The sequence below is a fragment of the Zootoca vivipara genome, chromosome 4, assembly GCF_963506605.1.
Source record: "Zootoca vivipara chromosome 4, rZooViv1.1, whole genome shotgun sequence".
In the NCBI taxonomy this organism is placed as follows: Eukaryota; Metazoa; Chordata; class Lepidosauria; order Squamata; family Lacertidae; genus Zootoca; species Zootoca vivipara.
The window spans coordinates 46,488,567-46,508,192 of record NC_083279.1 but is presented as its reverse complement, the minus strand read 5'-3'; the positions used below and the strand labels follow the sequence as shown (position 1 = coordinate 46,508,192).

The 19,626-nt window shown below is 42.2% G+C and overlaps 1 protein-coding gene across 5 annotated transcripts in view; it reads right to left on the bottom strand.

Moving 5' to 3' along the window:
• The window catches only part of KDM6A (lysine demethylase 6A), a 101,861-nt gene extending 84,511 nt beyond the window's left edge, over nucleotides 1-17,350 (bottom strand). For 4 of the 5 annotated variants that reach the window (XM_035114894.2, XM_035114895.2, XM_035114896.2 and 1 more), the window contains exons 1-2: nucleotides 16,681-17,349; nucleotides 16,335-16,398 (exon numbers count right to left, since the gene is read on the bottom strand). In XM_035114894.2, the coding sequence (XP_034970785.2) occupies nucleotides 16,335-16,398; nucleotides 16,681-16,856 (240 nt within the window). In that variant the 5' untranslated portion in view covers nucleotides 16,857-17,349. Of the gene's footprint in view, nucleotides 1-16,334; nucleotides 16,399-16,680 lie in introns of all 5 variants that reach the window. The other variant, XM_035114900.2, reaches the window with a different exon arrangement.
• Nucleotides 17,351-19,626: the final 2,276 nt, after the last annotated feature.

Here is a 19,626-nt window from a genome sequence, read left to right as displayed (position 1 = left end):
AGTTGCCTTTTAGGTCGATCGTTCGATGAAATGAAAAATGGGGGGAGGGGAAGCTCAACAACTCTTGGCAATGACAATGGGTAGATCACTACCAGGTTTTTTTTATACTGGGAGTAGATTGCAGTCTCTTGGGAGTTGGACGTGCCTGATGTATGGGATAGCTGCATATCCCTGCATTGCAGAGGGTTGGACTAGATGATCCTCAGGGTCCCTTCCAACTCTACAATTCTATGATTCTATGGTTGATGGAAGACCCTGTGTGAAAGACAGGGAAATGTCAAGTCTCCCAGGCTGAAAGGCTGGGAGGATAAAGGAAAAATCCCAAGTGAGATCTGGGAGGAACTACTGCTCCTCTTTGAGTGGAAAGGGTCAATAATTGCTTTAAAGAGAGGCCTCCGTATTTTACTTATACAATTTGTATTTCTTGTAGTTCCTTTTTTTTTTTACTGTATTACGAAAAAATTTTAAATAAAAATCTCATTCAGGAGGGAGGGAGAGAAAGAAGCTACAGAGCACAATGAGCAATATCCAGCTAAGTTGTACTTAGAGTAGACCCAATGAATTTATCCACCTATTTTAATTGGTCTGTTCTGAGTATGACTAACATTGGATATTACCCATAAAATATACTAATAGTAACCATACAAATGTAGCCAGAGTGACTGAGAGTTTCAATTAATTTGAATAGAAAGATGCGTCAGGAAAAGAAGACCCTTTTACATTTGAGTCCGCATTTATTCTCTAATGCCATACTGTACTACCTTTCTGACTGTTAAGGTATTTTCTGGAAGGACTTGCATACAACACTTTTCAAAGATGTGCTTGTTGGAGTCATAAACAATAATGTCTGGCTTCTTGAATCATTACAGCAAGCTGTTGGATAACATGCTGCATTATAAATGCACTGTATACAGTAAATATTGTGATTAAGCAACTAATTAAATAACAGCCCGTTTCATGAGCTGCTGCCCCAAGGATTGGCGAAGACTTTTGCATATGGAAATGGTGAGCTCTCCCAAGCCTACCTTGGATTTACTCAGAAATTATATACTCAGTATATAATTTATTCTGGAAAAAGCAGGGAATAAATATTTTCCAAAGCCAATCTGGGGGCTTGAGAAAATGCCTCACTGCCCCTGACAGTCCCCTGCCTTACTTAGTCAGCTAGTAGAGAATTGGAGGGCTTGAAAGGCCCAGCTCTCCTTTGAGGCAAGCTTTAACAAGTCCTCAGAATTGTTATCCATAGCCAAGGTTGAAGACGTTACCAGCACTTCTAAGTATCACAATGCATTGTACACCACTGTTGTCTCATTCACCAGAACAGAGACAAGATAAGCTTCTGCTCAACTGTCTCAACTTTGATATGACTGTTGCATATATCCTATGAATTAGTACTATGAATTTATTGTATTTAGGGTTACAGTGGATTTCTTCAGTCTTAAGTATATGGTTACTCAGAAAACTGAATTAGGTGGAGTGGAAAGAGAATTGCTCTTCATATATGTTGTTCCATATTACAACATACTGTATATGAAAAGCAATTCTCTTTCCACTCCACATAATTCAGCTTTGGCCAAATAAAGTATGTTGTTTCCATTTTCTAGCTCATCCTCTAACAAAAATACAGCAGTAATTCTTCCATTATCTCCCTCTAAAAAGTTCCTCAAAAATGTGTTGTGGATCTGTTGTAATAGGCATGTAAAATTAAAAAAAAGAAATGAAATACACATACTGTATTATGTAAGTTCATTGTTGCATTCATTGTTACAAATCCAACCTAGAGTTTACCAGAACATGGATCACTATAGCCAGGCTATCCCAGTTGGAAAAGGCTGCAGCTGAAGAGCTGCCTAAATTTGCAAAAATGTCCACTTTGGATCTTTAGTGACAAAGTGGGATCAAAAAGCACCCCCAAGATGCATACCTATTCCTTCAGAAGGACTGCAATCCAATCCAGCACACCTAATTCCAAGACTTGGTACCTACCCACAGTGCCTACATCTCCTCAGGTTTCAACTTCAATTTACAGGCCAGTTACCAAGTCCAGGTAACAGTTCACCACTTCCTCACCTGATGCAAGGAGAAAAAGAGCTATGTTTCATCAATATGCTGATGACACCTCACTCTAAATCCCCAGTTGAACCTACCACATGGCAGCTTATAGATGCTTCAGAGAATGAAGGAAAAGATGGAATCTTAAAGGAATCTACAGCTGAAATGTCATGGAATCTAGCAGAATTCCCCCAATGCTGTTTTCTGAAACCAGTCAGTCATGCAGGCAGAAGTGGAATCACCATATCACCATGGCTCCCAATCCAGAGAGTCTGTCAAGCAAGCTCCCATTATCGGTATGGTATCTATGCATTATACACAATATTAAAACTGTTAATAAATCCATGAATTTAAGTTTGTACAAGCAGATTATGAAAAATAATCTGAACCCATTTTACATATTTAGGAATGAAAGTTACAAACAGAATGAGTAATAAATATTGCTCCCTCAGCAAATACATTAATGTTATTATAGCCTTGCAATTAAACATGCCTGAGGTGAGCAAGAATTGCCTCTAGGCTGTTAAGAAAAGCCTCACAGCCTAGAAAGAGCACAAAAATGCAGTGCAGTACTGCTCCCCACCTAAGGGAATACAGAATTACCATAGATGCTTCCTGAATTTCCTTGTCATCTGACAGTGTGCAGCCTGACTGAAAACAACCATAATGGAGGAACACAGCAGGGTGCAATTGCCTCTACCAATACAGTCCCCCCCTTCTGCTGCCTCTGTAATATGCCTCTATTGGGGAGGAGGGCACTGACCAAGATGAGGAAATGCAAAACATGCCAGTTGCCTCTTCCCAGGGTTATAGCTTTAATTTCAAAAGGTAGGGAAGAAGCTGCAAGAGCAGCCACTTTAGCACTGCTTCATTTCCTTAATATAACTACTTATAACATACCTTTCAATTCTTTCTAATTTCCCTTCTCATTGTCTATATTTTCCTTCTCCAAGATCTATGTTTCTAATTGCAAAATCTTCTGCCAAGCTCATCCACTGATGTTCTTCCGATTGTTCCACCGACACAAGCACTGCAACTTGTTGTATAAAACTATCCCTGCTCTCCTCCCACTGTGTGCTGTTCTGGAGGTTCTGCTGACCCACACAAGCCAAATTCAGCAGGGCAGGGGGAAGAAAGCCCACAGGGCTTCTGCCAAGAGGGCTGGTTAAGTGAATCCCACCCTCAGTTCTCCACCCCTGTACTACAGGAAATAATGGTTGTACAAAAATATACATGACCTGTTTGTTTAGGCATTGCAGTTGTACTGATTTCAACTTTAGTGACATACATACCCACCCACCCGATCTAGAAATTTAACAAATATTGAAGCAGAAGGAGGGGATCTGTTTTTTTCTCCAGAGTGCAGGGAGAAAATTTTGAGAGAAATTGAAATATACACTATATTTACAGCCTCAAATGTATAAATGCTTAAGACTGCAATCCTATGTGAACTTACCTAGGAATAAAGTAATTTATGAACGTACATGTATAGGATTTTGCTGTTGGTATTATACGAACAAAATTGTGAATGTGGCCAATATTAAAGATTGAGGGCTCCAAATTGTTGCAGCCTATGTTATCTAAACACGTGTATCTTAGCTTTTGCCATCTGAGATGTTAGTAAAAAATAAAGTTTGAATGTAGAAACCACACTTTTTTTTGCAAATGAAAGAAACAATTATTTGGGCAGAATCAGTCTTAAAGAAGGGCCTATATAGTCCTTTCATAAAGATGGCAGAGCCCTCTAGGTGCAAAATGCATCTTAGATTTAAGGGGGTGGGGAATCTGTGGCCCTTCAGAAGTGGCTGGGCTCCAACTCCCATTAGCCCATGATCAATGAGAAGGGGTTTTTAATTACTTAAACATTTGCTGTCTCTGGGCTTTTGACTGAATGTACAATGTTGCAAACTGAAGATGGGGGCAGGGATGGCACATAATCCTTAACTCCAACATCTGCAGGCGCACTGCTGCCCTTTAAACATTCATGGAATAGGTGTGAAAGTCTGTAGAGAGATTCTAAACATGTTCGGTTTAGCATACTTAGAAAGCCCCCCCCACACACACACACACTACCAGGAATTCTGATAAAACAGGGAGCCCAATCACAAGGAAGTCTCTAAACACATTCAGAAAATTCTCTAAACCTTTGATCTAAAGGGCAACCTATATATCTAGAGAAAACACAGGCATGGCTCACATACACACTTCTGCCTCTCATTTACAACATTACATGCTTATGCAAACACCTGAATACCACTATTATATGTCTGTCATTTTTCATGTTGGGAGCTACACAGTCTTGATTCTATGCATGCTATTTGAAAGAAATTTCCACCAAGTTGAATGGTACATAAGTCAGTTACGAGTTCACTGAACTTCAATCTGAAAGACTTATGATTAAAATATGTAAAGATCTATGAATGTATACACCAGGGGTCAGCAAACCTTTTCAGCAGGGGGCCGGTGCACTGTCCCTCAGACCTTGTGGGGGGCCGGACTATATTTTTTTAAAAAATATGAACGAATTCCTATGCCCCACAAATAACCCAAAGACATTCAACTCATGTAAAAATATGCTGATTCCCGGACTGTCCACGGGCCGGATTTAGAAGGCGATTGGGCCGCATCCGGCCCTCGAGCCTTAGTTTGGGGACCCCCTGGTATACACAGATGTGCTTGTACAAAGATTAAATTGAAACATTATTATGTAATAGATCAATACAAAAAGTTATAGTTTGTACATAATCACCAGCAATCACATTCTCTATGGGATGTGGCATCTCTAAGGTACAGCTTCCATATGAAAAATTTTGGGCTTACTATTTGCAGATATGGGGGCCTGGGCAGGGACCAGAAATTACAGATTACCAGAAATAGGCTGCCTCTGAACAGAATATGAAGGGGTCAGAGCTAATAACACCAATCTAAAATTAAATAGCTATGTTTATGTACCATGTCATATATGATGTTGTGTGAGGGGCAAATTAAGGTGCAGCTGAGTCAAAACGGGGCTTGCCACGTCTTACAAAGCCACATGCGTTGTGCTCCAAAGCACTTGACAATCAGATGATTGTCAGATTACACCAGCCAGATCCAATTACACACCCCTGTCCTAGAGTAAAACAGAGTAGAAATTTTGTGTGAAGCAACACATGCATTATTAAAATAATAAAATAAACTGTGGGCAGACTTTAAATATGCATTAATAATTTGTGTGTTGTTAATTGTTTAGGACTGGTGAAGACCAGAGTCTAGCCACAATCAAGACTCAGGGTCCAAGGCTGCTGAGTCTTTAGCTACCGGTAGGAGCCAGACAAAGAAGAAAACCAAGTTCAGGGGTCTGATCCTGCTGCTGGAGATCAGGCGACCACTGCACCCAAGGCTGACAGACAGAAGCTCCCAGAAAAAACCCCGGACCACCAGGTCCCGTAGGACCAAGACCCATCATGGGAGTTTTCCCAAGACTCAAGAAGCAAAGGCCTCCCGCAGTACCTAACCAGTCCAGCAGTGCAGAGAAATTATAGAAGGGAAGAGTACCCCTCTTCAGGCAGGAGAGTTGACCCTTTAAGAATCTGAAGTCTCCACAGTGAGGGAGGGTAGACTGGAAGCAGAGGCTTTAAAAGTCTGTTTGATCTCAACCTCTATCACAGTAAGTTACTCAACTCAGAACTATCCTTGGTCCTGCAACTCTTTACCTGTCTTCGTGCCATGAGACTAGCATCAGACTAGGACACAGCATTGACCCCCCAAAAAAATGTTCCATGCTCAGTGATGGAAATCCATATTAGAATCTTAGGGTGATACATGAAGAAGCTCATAGGAAGCAAAAATATTGAAGATGGAAAGTCTCCAAACTTTTATTATAATTAATTAGAGCCCACCTTTTAGGAATTATTGTTGTTGTTGTTGTTGTTGTTGTTGTTGTTGTTATTATTAAATTTCTATACCACCCTTCATCTGAGGTTCACTGGGCAGTTTACAATATAAAAACACAAAACAGAGTAACAAACAAAAACAAAACCTCCCCCACAGAGATATGTAACGAAGGCACCAAGTGAGCTTGCCTGGGGAGAGTATTCCACAAATGGGGATCCACCAAAGAAAACCTCTGCTATTATTATTACTACTATTTATTAAATTTCTATGTCATCCTTCATCTGAAGTTCACAGGGCAGTTTACAATAAACACAAAAAATACGTCATATAAACATGAACACAAAACCCCCAACATTGTTTAAAAGGCCATTGTTTAATTAGCCAAAGGCATGGGAGAAGAGGAAAGTTTTTGCATAGCACCTAAAGGTACGTAATGAAGGCACCAAGCAAGCCTCCCGTGGGAGAGCAATTCCACAAGCAGGGAGCCATCCCAGAAAGGGCTCATTCTCGGGTTGCTGCTCTATTGCACAAACGTTCATATTTAAGGTGCCTCCTTTAGAGATTCCAGAGTTATTCAGCAAACATTTCTCATACCACATAATCCCTTTCTCATACCACGTAAGCCCAAATAGGAGTTCATTCTAGAATGGGATAATTTCAAGAATTATTTGAAAAGCAGCTGTAACTTAAGCACAGTAGTAGCCTTTGAATGATTTCTGTAAATAGTACATATGAAGGAAAATGATATCGAAATAGAAAAGAGAATTTTTACAAATCAATAATGATAAACTAAAGCAAGATGCTTAATATAAAGGAAAATATGGAGAGGATGGGAAGTCATAGGTTCGTGTAGAAAACATATAGTTGAAATTGTATGTATCTTTTGAGAACATTGTAATCTTTATTGGACTGATCAAAATGAAGATGACTACGTGTTGTATATATATGGAAAATGAATAATAAAGCATTTAAAAAGGTAAAAAATAAATTTAAAAAATCCCTTTTAACTACAAAAACCACACTGTGTCTCGGTTCAAAGACAACACTGAATCACAGTTTACTATGGTTTAATGCTCATGAGCACTTTGCTCCTCCCCACTTTGCTGGGTTTTTTATTTAAAAAAATCCTAAGGATATATTTTTAAAATCCTGCAAACCTGTTATGTTTACCTAAGCCTGCTGATACTTCTCATTTGTGCATAGGCAGTGCTATTTTGGCTATGTACTGGTAAGGAGAAGAATTTGGGGCTCACTATCAGTATGTGGCGCTGTGGTTAAACCACTGAGCCTAGGGCTTGCTGATCAGAAGGTCGGTGGTTCGAATCCCTGTGACGGGGTGAGCTCCCATTGCTTGGTCCCAGCTCCTGCCAACCTAGCAGTTCGAAAGCACGTCAAAATGCAAGTAGATAAATAGGAACCGCTACAGCGGGAAGGTAAACGGCGTTTCCATGTGCTGCTCTGGTTTGCCAGAAGCGGCTTTGTCATGATGGCCACATGACCTGGAAGCTATACGCCGGCTCCCTCGGCCAATAATGCGAGATGAGCGCGCAATCCCAGAGTCGGTCACGACTGGACCTAATGGTCAGGGGTCCCTTTAGCTTTACCTATCAGTATATATAATAAGTGTAAGCCCTCAACTTACATGCATTTAACTTGTTTGCATTCAGCGTTATGTGCTTGGCCAATAAATAAACAAATAAATTGATTATTTTTTTTCCAGGAAAAAAAGATTTTGCACCAGAGGCCGAGTTTAGGGTAGCACGATCTGTTCTGCCACACTCGGCACAAAGCCAAGGAGGTGCCAGAGAGCTTCACAACTAGTATATTTAGCAGAATGGAAGGCTAGAGGTGGAGTTGCTGAATTTTGGACTCACACAGGGCACTGCGGAAATTTGAAAAACCTAAGTTGGCCCTGATTGCACCCAATGTGGTTTGATTATAGACAACAACCAATCAACACGCATCCAAAAGACACGTGATCACGCACATGTGCATGATGGCAAACATGAACGTGACTTGAAAAAGTCATGAAAAGGGCGGAACAGGATATGACACACTTATACACACTTGTGGGCCAGGAACAGAACTCCCACACAAAATGGTCATCGACTGTATGTGCAATTTTTGCTTTAGGAGTGGATCCCCAGAATGTTACCCCCACATAAATTGTGGGATTACTGAATACGAAACCTGTATATGTTTCAGGTTAGGCAAGGCCCAGCTCTAACATTTATACAACTTCTGTATAGCTACTTACTTTAAAAGATTAAAAAAAACTTTACAAAATTTGCTATTAATTTAATTTATGCTCAAGCATTCTTCATGCAGGTGGACTTAAAACTGCATAAACTTTCACTTTTTTAATAATAAGCTAATAAGTAATAAGCTAAGTGGTTTTCCAAAGCATTTCCAAGCTGGTAAGAACTCTCATCCCCTAATGCTTTTTTCTACCTCCTCCATCTTTCTCCACTTGGAAAGGCAAAGTGGTTGAGAAAGAACCACAATGATCATCCCTGTACATGTTTCTGTCTCTCTACCTGGACACACACTTTCCCCCCCTCTCTGAGACTTTTCAAGAAAGACAGAACAAATGCCCACATTTGAGTTTTTGTTATTGAAAGAGAGACTATAAATTGCAAATAAAATAGCTTGAAAAGACAAGATAGGATAGAGATGGAGAGGTGAAGAGAAATGTCTTCCCCCATGTGGCTTTAGCCTGCTACTTATCGGGGATGGTGCCAAAGAATAGTGGCTAACTCAAAACAACTCACAAATACAGTGAAATATTTCTAGGCCAGTGAGACTGGTTTATTGAGAACAGTTCAAAAATACATGAATCAATGCAGGAAGTGCAGTCTTACAGATGTATTCTCCTGCAGATCCAGAAAAAGAAGAGGAAGGAGGAAAACAGGCTTCCTGAAGTTCATACTTTGCTGAGCATCAAATAGAGAAATATGAACACAAAATCTTACAACCTTAATATCTATTTTAATGTCCCAGGTAGGAGAATCAGCACATACATACATGCCCTGGCCCTTCAATAAATGACAGCAATTAGCCAAACATATGAGGGTTAGATCTGATACCTTATGTTCTGATTTGGATAGGTTCCAGTTTGGGTATTATGGACCATAGTAAGATTATGAAATAATCCACACATTTAGAACTTAGATACTGGAGCCATTTCTGCTTATTTAGGGAGTTTCTTGTATATTACTGGATCTCAGATAGTTCTGTTGTGTTGTTCCCACTCTGAAAAGATCAATTTTGCTTCATAAGATGGCTCCTCTGCACCACTGTCAAGTGATGCCTAGTCCTAACTACTACTAGCAGACTGAAAACAATGTAACAAACCCCTCTTGTTACTTCCTGGATGAAACATAATCAGGAATACACAGAAACAGAATAATGTATGGAAATTATTTTCCTCATATACCTTTGCGTCTCAGTCTAACCCTTCCAGCAAATGGCAATGAAGGGAAATCAGACATGAGCATGAAACAGGAGGGTGACCGCCGCTTCTCACTCCTTAGAATTTTCCTCTCAATTCCATCTATTTCACACAATGTGTACAAACTGTGGCTAATCTTGTCAGCAGGTACGTGAGGGTGGGGGTTTGTTCCCATTCTCTTACTAAATAGCCTGTTGGGTTAGATTAGTTGCAACCATTGATTTACAAGATCCAAGAGAAGTGTTCACAAGGGAACGATGAGCACCACTATAGTCCTTTACAGTAGTTAACTGCCACTCCTCCTACAACCAAAGAGAAAAGGTCTTTTAAAAATAAAGCACTGGTTTCCCTCACTGACTGTGGTAACCACAACTGTAAGAACTGCTGAGGAAGTTTCATCCACAGGTTCTTAAAAACAACTAAATGCTTCACATCATAATTTACCACACACACAGCGCCAATGAAGGCCTTCAGGAATCCATAACGCTGGCCACAGAGAACTCAATAAATTATCCTTAAGGAGTCTATCCCTTCTATGAGAAATACCTTTAATCTATATTAGTGCAGCAATCAGAATCCTATCTGATAAGAAAATATGTTTATTGTATCAAACATAATTGCACTAAAATTTAAGGCCTGTAATCCCACCTTCAGCTTTCAATAGTTTGCCAAGCAAATTAAAACTGTAGTCATTCAAAACTTTAGCTTTCTAAGGTGCTTGTGCAACACATTCATCAGAGTGCTCCCAAATAGTTCAGATCTAGTTATAGTAGCAAGTTATAAAACTGTATATATAAATTATAAATTATATATATATATATATATATATATATATATATATATATATATATATATATATATATATAATATTGTGTGTGTGTATAATCAAGTAGAGATTAAAAGGCTGAATTATTATAATCATTCAGTATACTTCATATTAGAGAAAAATGGAAAATATGAATGTGAACAAGAGATCTAAAAATTGTGATTCTCTTAAAAAATTATACTCAAATGAAATAAAAGGTGTAATTCTGAAAATGCAATAGCAGCCTATCTAAAAAGGATGTAGCTATCTTATGGCCATATGCTATATGCTGAAACATAAGGTGGCTTAAAAGAACTAGCCAACTCCAATAATTATACTTTAATAGACAATGACAAAAAATGACCTAGAATGATGTATATATTTTTCCTTCATATTTCCATCAACAGACTTTAAGAAAAAAATATTGCTATTGATGTCCAAAAAGAAAAAGAATTTTTTGGATGTGTGGATATATTAATTGGGGTGTGTCAAATTAATTTAGGGAGCTTATTTAAGTATGCACACCCCCAGTTTTTTATTCTCTTATTTAGGCATGATGGCACCATATTTCTGTGAAACCCTGGAATCATTGAAAGCATGTGATTGTTTTCAACTGTTTTTAGAATGTTTTTATTGTTATTGATATGTTTGCCACACTGGGAGGAAGGGGGGATATAAATGAAATAAAATAAAATAAAATAAAAGATAATTAGTGAAAATGATAATATAATGAAACACTCCCTATAGTTCGATATAAATTTTATGGGTGTAGATGCGCAATAGATGCTGCAGGAGGATGGCCAATAGCCATTTTGGAATATTGCTTCCTCAGACCTGTGTCAACCTGCATATGTCTATCCAATTTTGTTCATTCCAGACTATGTATTCTATCCAAGCAGAAAATGCCAACAGTACTGTACTGTAATGGCATTCCTACAGAAATCTCTTACAGGTACAGGACTATCATTAGTATCTCAGTGATCGTTCCAATTCATAGTGTTTGTAGGAAAGTTTCCATTATTGTAGCTAAATTAGGCCTCAATCCAAGTAGGCACAGAATGAGCTCCACATGAGCAGTCACATTTCTAAGGCTGCAGTCCTATGCATTACCTAGGAGTTTAGTCCCTCTGAAACCAGTAGGACTTAATTATGAGAAAACAAGCTTGAGAAAACAAGCTTGAGAAAACAAGCATAGGGTTGCAGGACATTTTCCAGAATTGCCTGTGTGACCACACATTCAACAAAAGACTTGCAGGATATTCAGAAGTGACTTCTGAGTTGCATGGGGAAAGTGAGAAATCAAATTTCTGTAAGACACTGTCTAGCGCTTATGTCACAATGAGAAGCTGATTCTGGCCTGCAAGAGATATTTCCTTTTTTTATTGTTAAACCATCAATTCAATTTACATGGAACTTGAAACGGCTTGCTTTTTTAGAAATGCAACAAATAAATAAATTACAAAATATCAGTCTAAATACCTCAGATTACAACATTACCAAAATATGACTAAGCGAAATCTATTTTAAAAAAATCTTGAGGTTTTTTAACCATCCTATATCACCAAAAAGAACAAAAAATTTCCACAAGAAATCAATTTCATTTATTTCCAAATAGAAGCAGTTAAAACCTAACAATAAGGTACACATTCTCTGATAATCCTAGTCATACATTTGTTTGCAAAACTAGACTATTATATTGAATAAGTGCAAAAATAAACAGAATGAAGCTTAGTGTATCCATTGCATAAACAATACTGTATATCCATTACATTCTATAAAAAAAACCATTGACAAACTTATTGGTTATGGCCTAATTTTATCAATACACTAAATAAAAACAGAGTCAATTACCATCATACTAACTTCAGTCAATATGACTTCTGTTATATACACACCCAATGTACCAATTAATTGTTGCCTTAAAAAAGAGAAAAAAGAAAATAAACAGAAGACTAAAATGCATGAAACTGTAGTAGAGACCTTAAAATAAAATACAATTCACTCCATGAAATGTCTTTGAAACAAAGTTGTTCCAACAGTAAACAAGGATTCCCATGAAACATTAGGGTAACAAACCATAATCATTATACAAAGTACTGGGAAAAATGACTGAGGATGGATTCAAAGTGCACTGAATATACCTGATGGCAAATTCTATCTAACCACAGCCATAGGCATACCTCTCATTGCATAACAGTAAAACCTTACTTAAGAGCTTCCTTGGCAATATATTATCACTGACATTAGCATACTGTATAAACCTCTGGATATAAGTGAGAAAGAAGTTGCGCTCTGCTGCAAGGAGAAAACACAAACCTACAGACATGGCCGTAGATAGATTTAGGCTTCTGTCTTAACATACACTGAACCTTTACACATACTTTATAAGGAAATATAAATGCAATGTATTCCATCACACAGTTATTCAACATACTGTACTGAATTTAGTTGGCACACTAGTCAGCAGTATAAATAGATTTTATACTAGAATTTCTTATATTGAATTGTGCATGGGGGGAGGGGTGACCCAGGATAATATTGTGCATACCACTCTTCTTTAACATGCCCTTTAAGCCTGAAAGGTTCAAGCACCACACTATCACAAATTTCATTAGAATAAGGTCTACAACAAAACAAGTGCTATAGCATAAATAGAAACCTAAGCAAGTGCACAGAGGAACTAGAAGATCCAAAAACCAGAGCGCAATACCAGAAGCTTGCTTGTCATATACACCCACCAATGCCTAACTGTAAGCCAGGAAGTAAGAGTCATCATATTGCCCTGCCCCCATACCAGCCTTATCCAAAACAAGGTACCAGGGAAATGTTGGCAACACTTTTTCCTATCACCTCCATGCTTCAAATGAAGAACTGCTTGTAAACATTAAATCAGACCCTGAGGATTTGCTTACATTAGTATTTCACTTTGTATGAGAAGTACAAAATGCATATTCCTGTGCTGTTTTCTCCCCCGGACAAAGTAGAAAATGCATTCTGCATGGGGAAATTAAGAGCACAATCATACATATATCATAGTTTAAATATCCCTCTCTGCACTTTAGATCAAGAAGTATATAATTTTCATATCCAACAAAAACAGTGGAACTTCTTACAACAGGCCTAGAAAAGTGCTCCGAAGAGACTGTCACTGTTGTCACTAGGTACCATATACTTAAGTATACTTGCATGTTCTAAAACAGTACTGATTAGCAAACTTGAAGCACCACTATGGTTACATAAAAAAAACTAACAGCGGGGGGAAGCGGAGTAAAAGAGACTCAGAATAATGACCACATTATGAACTTGCTCCTATCATAAACCACAAGCGTACCTGAGCGAGTAGCTATGACAAAAAACTTAAAGATGGCAAGCCATAGGACAGATATCTCAGGATTATCATGGACCCAGGAAGTAACCCAACAGGAAAGTTATTTAGGTTCCCCCACAACTCAGTGATACTTTGCTCAATAGCCGCATATTTAGAACCCAGTTATTTTCTGACATAAAAGTCACTCTCTCCACATAGGCAGTTTTCCCCCTGAAATTGTTCAGCACCTCATAGGCCTGGCTTTGTGCATCTGAAAAGGCCCACATCCCTCACCAGAACTACTGATGAATGATGTAAATGAACCCAGGCTGAAACCTCAAAATGACTGAAGTGTTCAACTGGCTGCTTAGATCTTGCCTTTTAAAAAGCTATTATAACTCAGAGGAAGCAATTCGTTCCCAGATGGTTTTCCCTTGTTGATTATTACATGAGGGTTGTGGTTATCATTTAAGAATGAAGAGGTCTGCACCATGAGTGTTATCTACTACACATTATCACTTAAGGCATAAGTTGTTCCACCATCCATGGTCTTGACACAAACTATTGGTGAACTTACTGGTTTTTTGCTATGTCAGCCATGAGCTTTATATTTATACACATGCTTGACTATGACCGACTTTCAATGAAACTCTTCACTGTAATCTTTGCCTGGTGACAGCCCATTCTGGAAAGTAAGCCCCCAAGCACATAAGGCCTGGGACATCACTCTTTCAACAGAACCCATCTGTTTTAAATCCATCTGCCCTAGTTTGCAATTTCTGCATACTTTTAATTTAGGCTACAATACTGTCCCCACTTACCATGGAGTAAGCCCCAACCAACTCAATGGGACTTGTTTTGGAATAAGCATGCATAGGATTAACCTTAATATTTTTTCATGTTCAGAAACGTCAATCCAAACCATACAATGACAAGATAACATTATACTATCCATTTTCATTTATACTCTAGCAATATTACCCAATTATTGGGTTCTGCTCAATAGGAAAAAGAAACCTCAGTTCATACCCTTAAAATACACAAGTACCAAACTCTGTTTTAATGATGTCACAAGAACCTAAGCCTCAAGTTATATACAAAAGATAAATACGCATTTGAACTAAATATATACAAGAAAAATAAAAACACATTACAGCTATATTGTGTGATATTAAAAAGAACACAATACCAAAAGTACTCGGGCTGTTCATCTTTGCAGATTGCGGCCTAACATTTTAAGCAGCAGAAACTCATCCATTTATTTAAACATATGTGTCTCGTCCTAAAACAGTTTTCAGTAAGATTTCAAATTCTGATAGTCTCTAACATACCAGAAACTATATACGCACAGCATATTTTTTTTATTAAAATAACTACTTAAACATTAAATACTTTGGAGAACCTGTCTATTTTAACATTGCAACGAAAGCCAAAAGAACAGAGGAAAGCATCATTACATAAAACAATACAGACATACCCACATAAAAAAAAATCATTCACAACGTAGTAAGCTCACCAGTTACACCAAAAGGGAAAAAATGTAAGCAAGCATTAAGGTCTAAAGTAGACTATTAAATCCAAATGGGAATGCCAGTTTTAAAATAAGGAAATAATTTCATTTATATTCAGTCCAAAACGTTAAGATGTCAAAGTATAGACTCTAGCTCTGAAAATGCAGTATCAAATTAATCAGCATTATACCCTTTCATGCAGCATAAAAATGGTTAAAACTGTCCAGAAACATAAATGGTCATATTTAGGCGCTAGACAGCTGCATGTTCCACAGGTTGATGCCGTTTATCCATGCTGTAAAAGTGCAATATTCTACTTTAGAAAACCGGAGGCAGGAGCTCTCAATACATTAGTGGGATTTGCAGCTCCAAAAAGCCACAATCTTCAACTGATATACATATTCATCCCTACTATTTATTTCCCCGTTTACCTCCTCCCACCCTGTTCATTCCCCTCCCTATCCGGCCATCTTGGGCAGTCAGGAGCAGCCATTAGTTAACTAAATGACAGGACCAAGAACTTTTTTAAATATAGGAACAAGATTTCTCTTCACACGCTCAGGTGAGCAGCAACAGCCTCTCCCCCATGGCCTGACAAAACAGCATGATGAGGCGAAAAGCCTGGGAGAGAAGACTCACTGAAGGAAGATGCACTTTGGGAGGAAGATGGCTCGAGAGTAAACAAATCACTTGGCGACTGACTCCCCAAAGTGACACACCATGGAAGAAAAGGGATCCCGCTTCTTCTACTTTCGTACTTATATGAATTAAGTTAGGTCACTTCGGTCCTGTCCAGCTTTATGAGTAAATACATAAAAAACCAGGAGGAAAAAAGGAGGTCCAAGGTGGCCAATGGCAGATAAGTAACGCCCGATCTCCCGATTATTCGCGAGGTTGCTCCCAGCTGGAGGGATTCAGGCCAGATGCGCAGGCACTCTCTGTCCTACTTTTTGGACAAAGCCCAGAAAGTGACCGAGGGCAGCTTTCCACGCCACGCGCCCCTCTCTTCCCCCTCCGCGCACAGGGGACCATCGGTGGTAGCAGAGGGAGGCACCACCGGGCACCACATGCGCGCCAAGAGAGCCATTCTCGTCCGAAAGCCAAGGAAAGAGGTGGTGGCCACGCAGGGCAGGCTCAACCCAAGTCTCCTGGCGAGTCCCATGGGCGCGCTGCTGCTGCGGCGGTTTAATTCCTCCAGCTCTCCTCCACACACACACACACAAAAACAACACACACCCAAGCCCACACAACACACGCGAGGGGAGGGTGGCTCCCTCGTCGGTTGCCTCCTCCCCACCCCCACCCCCCTACCGAAGCCCAATCCCCCCTTACCTTTAACAGCAAGGCCTTCGTTCTGGCGCCATCTTCATGAAGCCTCTGAAATCCGAAGAGTCGGCTGCAGAAGGGGGGAGAAGTGAGAGAGACAGACTGAGAAAAACAGCCGCGTCCGCCGAGAGGCTGCCCCCCTCGTCCGCCCCACACGGACGCCTTCATCCGCTCCCTCGCGCTTGCCGCCCGCGCTCCGACCCGAGCACCACAACCGCCGCCGCTCTTTTTTATATTCCCCACTCTCTCTCCCACACACACACGCGCGCTCACATACATACACACACACAAACACCCCGGACGAGCGAGAACACCGGACGAGCCGGAGCGCGGAGGCTGCCGTTGGGGGTACCTGTCGAGGCCGGCGAGGACTTCTCTTTCCTCCGCTGTCAAGCTGGCGAAGTCCTCCTCGCTCTGGCCGCTCGCTTTCCCCGCCGCCATTTTCTTTTCCTCATCACCGAAAGAAGCAGTAGAGGCGGCGGCGGCGGCGGCGGCGGCGGCGGCGAGCGACACTCCACACGATTTCATGGAAACGCAGCGCAATTAACTCGCGATCGCAAGGCCCCCCCTCCCCGCGCGCCCACCCCAACGCCCCCCCAGTGCCGGGCGGGGCGGGGTGCCCGACACACACACGCCACCAACACAACTTTTATTACAACAACAACAGCCGGCAGGGAGGGGGAGGGAGAGGCGGGGGGGAGCCCCGCTGCTCGGAGGAGGAGGGAGGGAGAGAGGGAGGGAGGGAAGGAGCCCCAGCGCTGGAGACGCGGGGGGGAGGCAGGAGGGGGAGGAGAATAAGGAGGAGGAGGAGGCTGCTGCTGTTGCTGCTGCTGCTGGCGGCGGTGACGGCGGCGGCGGAGCAGTGTTTACATCGCTGCTGAGCCGCCAGCCCCGGCGGCGAGGAGTGAGTGGAGTCGGAGTGACAGGGGCCCGCGCGCGCCCGCGCGGGGTGTATTTGTTGCCTGTACAAACTTCCCCAGCAGCTGCACAAAGTTGTTGTAATTGTGTCACACAGCGAACCCCACGCCGCCACCGTGACCCCCCCTCCCCACCCCGCTTGCCTGTGCCCACGCAGCCAATCGCCGCTCCCAGCCGCGCCCACGTGACCTTTGTTGACTTACGTCAGTCATAGCGCTCCTCTACCGCTACGCTCGAGCTTGGTAGCCGCGCTGCTTTCACGTAGGGGCTACGCGGCGGAGTTGGGAAGCTGTACTTCGGGTACCCCGATTACAGCCGGATCGCGGAATCCTCCATGTGTGGCCGGGACGGTGGGGGTGGCGTTAGAAACTTCCTCTACTTTTCTAAAAAGTAGAAAAGGAGCTGAATCTTCCTCACACCCTGTGAGCACACCATCTACATTTTCGTGACAGGTATTCAACGGATAGAGACAGCAGAGGTTTCTGCGGGTGCAGTTCTTCATGTCATCTAGAGTCTGGCAGGGCTTTGAAAGCCTTATGACCTCTCGCGCGGAAGAAGGGCAGGGATTGAGAAACCAAGTTACTAAGGATTTAAAAACGTTGGCATTTACTCTGTTGTTGATTTTAGGTAGTTATGTAGGCAGAAATTCAACGGATGTGGCCTTTCCCTGTTCAGTGAGATGTAAAAAGCTGCACTGCTGAATTTTTACCGGTTTTGCCGACTTTAAAAGATCAAAATTGTTCTTGGACAGACGAACAACACAGGATCTGAAAAACGAGAATACATTTCTAATCATGAGACTCGTAGATTAATTATTCCGTATCTACCCGTTTCAGTTCTGTCAGGGCACGAGAGTCAAACGTGTATTTTTGTATGTTAAAAAGACTTACACACCAGCCCTCTTCATTTATGTGGCCAAATACACACTTTCCTTTTCTGTTCAGTTTTTTAAGCGGCCCACTTATTTTATTTATTTACCGACATTTATAGACGGCTTTATAGACGGGTTACATAACTGGTTACAAACTCGTTTCCGTCGGCCTAACAAATCATACTGTTTGGATAAGAAGTGAAATGTGCTTTAAACTCTCCCAGTTGCATAGCACAACTTGGGAGCAAGACGGAGGAGCACTGAATTTCCAAAACTTTTATTTTTTAAAAATGCAATTCAACACTGAATGGGGGCGCAGGCCCATCTAATGAGCAGAAACCATTGTGGGGGAACTGCCACTCACGAAAACTTTAAAACCTGCAACGAAATGGAGCCGTGTAACCCAGTCCTATTTTATCTGAGGTTGGTTTCCGCGCAGTCCCTGGGTGTAGGACTCTTTCCCCGCTAGTGGAGGAGTCTTACAGAAAGTCAATCGAAAACCGGAAGCTTAAGTCGCTTTCCCCCCTATCTCTTCGGCTTCCGCCCTCATCACTGGCCATACGCCATTGGTTGAGAGGGCGGGATTTATGTACACCATGGGGTGTTATTCAACCATCAGTGAGTCAATCAAGCGACTTTGTCAGTTACCGAAGTAGCAGCAAGTTCGTATGCGGCCTTTAAATTAGGTGCGGGGAGGCCACAGCGGCGGCGGCCAGCAGTTGCTCGAGGGGGAATAGGTTTGGAATTGCGTGCGCATAAATGGCTGCTGCGCTTAAACAGGCAGCTGGTCTGGAGACGCTGCTTGGGAGCCTGTGCGTGTGAAAACACGCGTGGCCGTTACTGCCCCTGTCACCGATGCTGTCGCCGGCCGCCTCCTGCGCAGAAGGGTGCGAGGAGGGGGCTCTCTTCTCGGCCAACGGCTGCGACCCCCGCCCTGCTTTCCTCCCGCCTTCCCTTGGGCCGGGTCTGGGGCGTGGTTCTTCTGGCACCAACGAATAATAATGGCTTCCCTTGCGCGATGCGTGTGCGCGCGAGGAGAGAGGAGTGGGCCGGGGCTTGGAGCCGAGCCCGCCGGGACGCCTCTGAGGGGGCGGTTCGCGAAGCGGCGGCGGGGCGTCCCCTGCTAAGCCTGCGCGCGGCCGCTTTCGGCTCAATGGCTCCGCTTCCTCTGCTGCGGCAGCGGCTCTTCCCCCGAGTCCGTCAGCGAGGGCGGACCGTTAAATTGCCGCCTCGGAGGAGCGACTCGCCTGCCGGGAGCTCGACTTGGCCGCGTGAGAGGCGAGGGGGCGACTTCCAGAAAGCCAGCCTGGGCTCGCGGCTCCGTTGGCAGGCGCCTTCCCCTTTCCTAGGAAGCAGGGTCAGGGAGCAGCAAGCCCTGCATTAGGCCCTCCCACTCCACCTCCCCCCCCCCTCAAAAAAGCGACTCCCGAGTTAATGTGTTTCCTCAACCCGAAGCAGAAAGCTGCCTTGCCGTGTGCGTGGAAGCCTCTGACTCCAGGGAGAACGTGT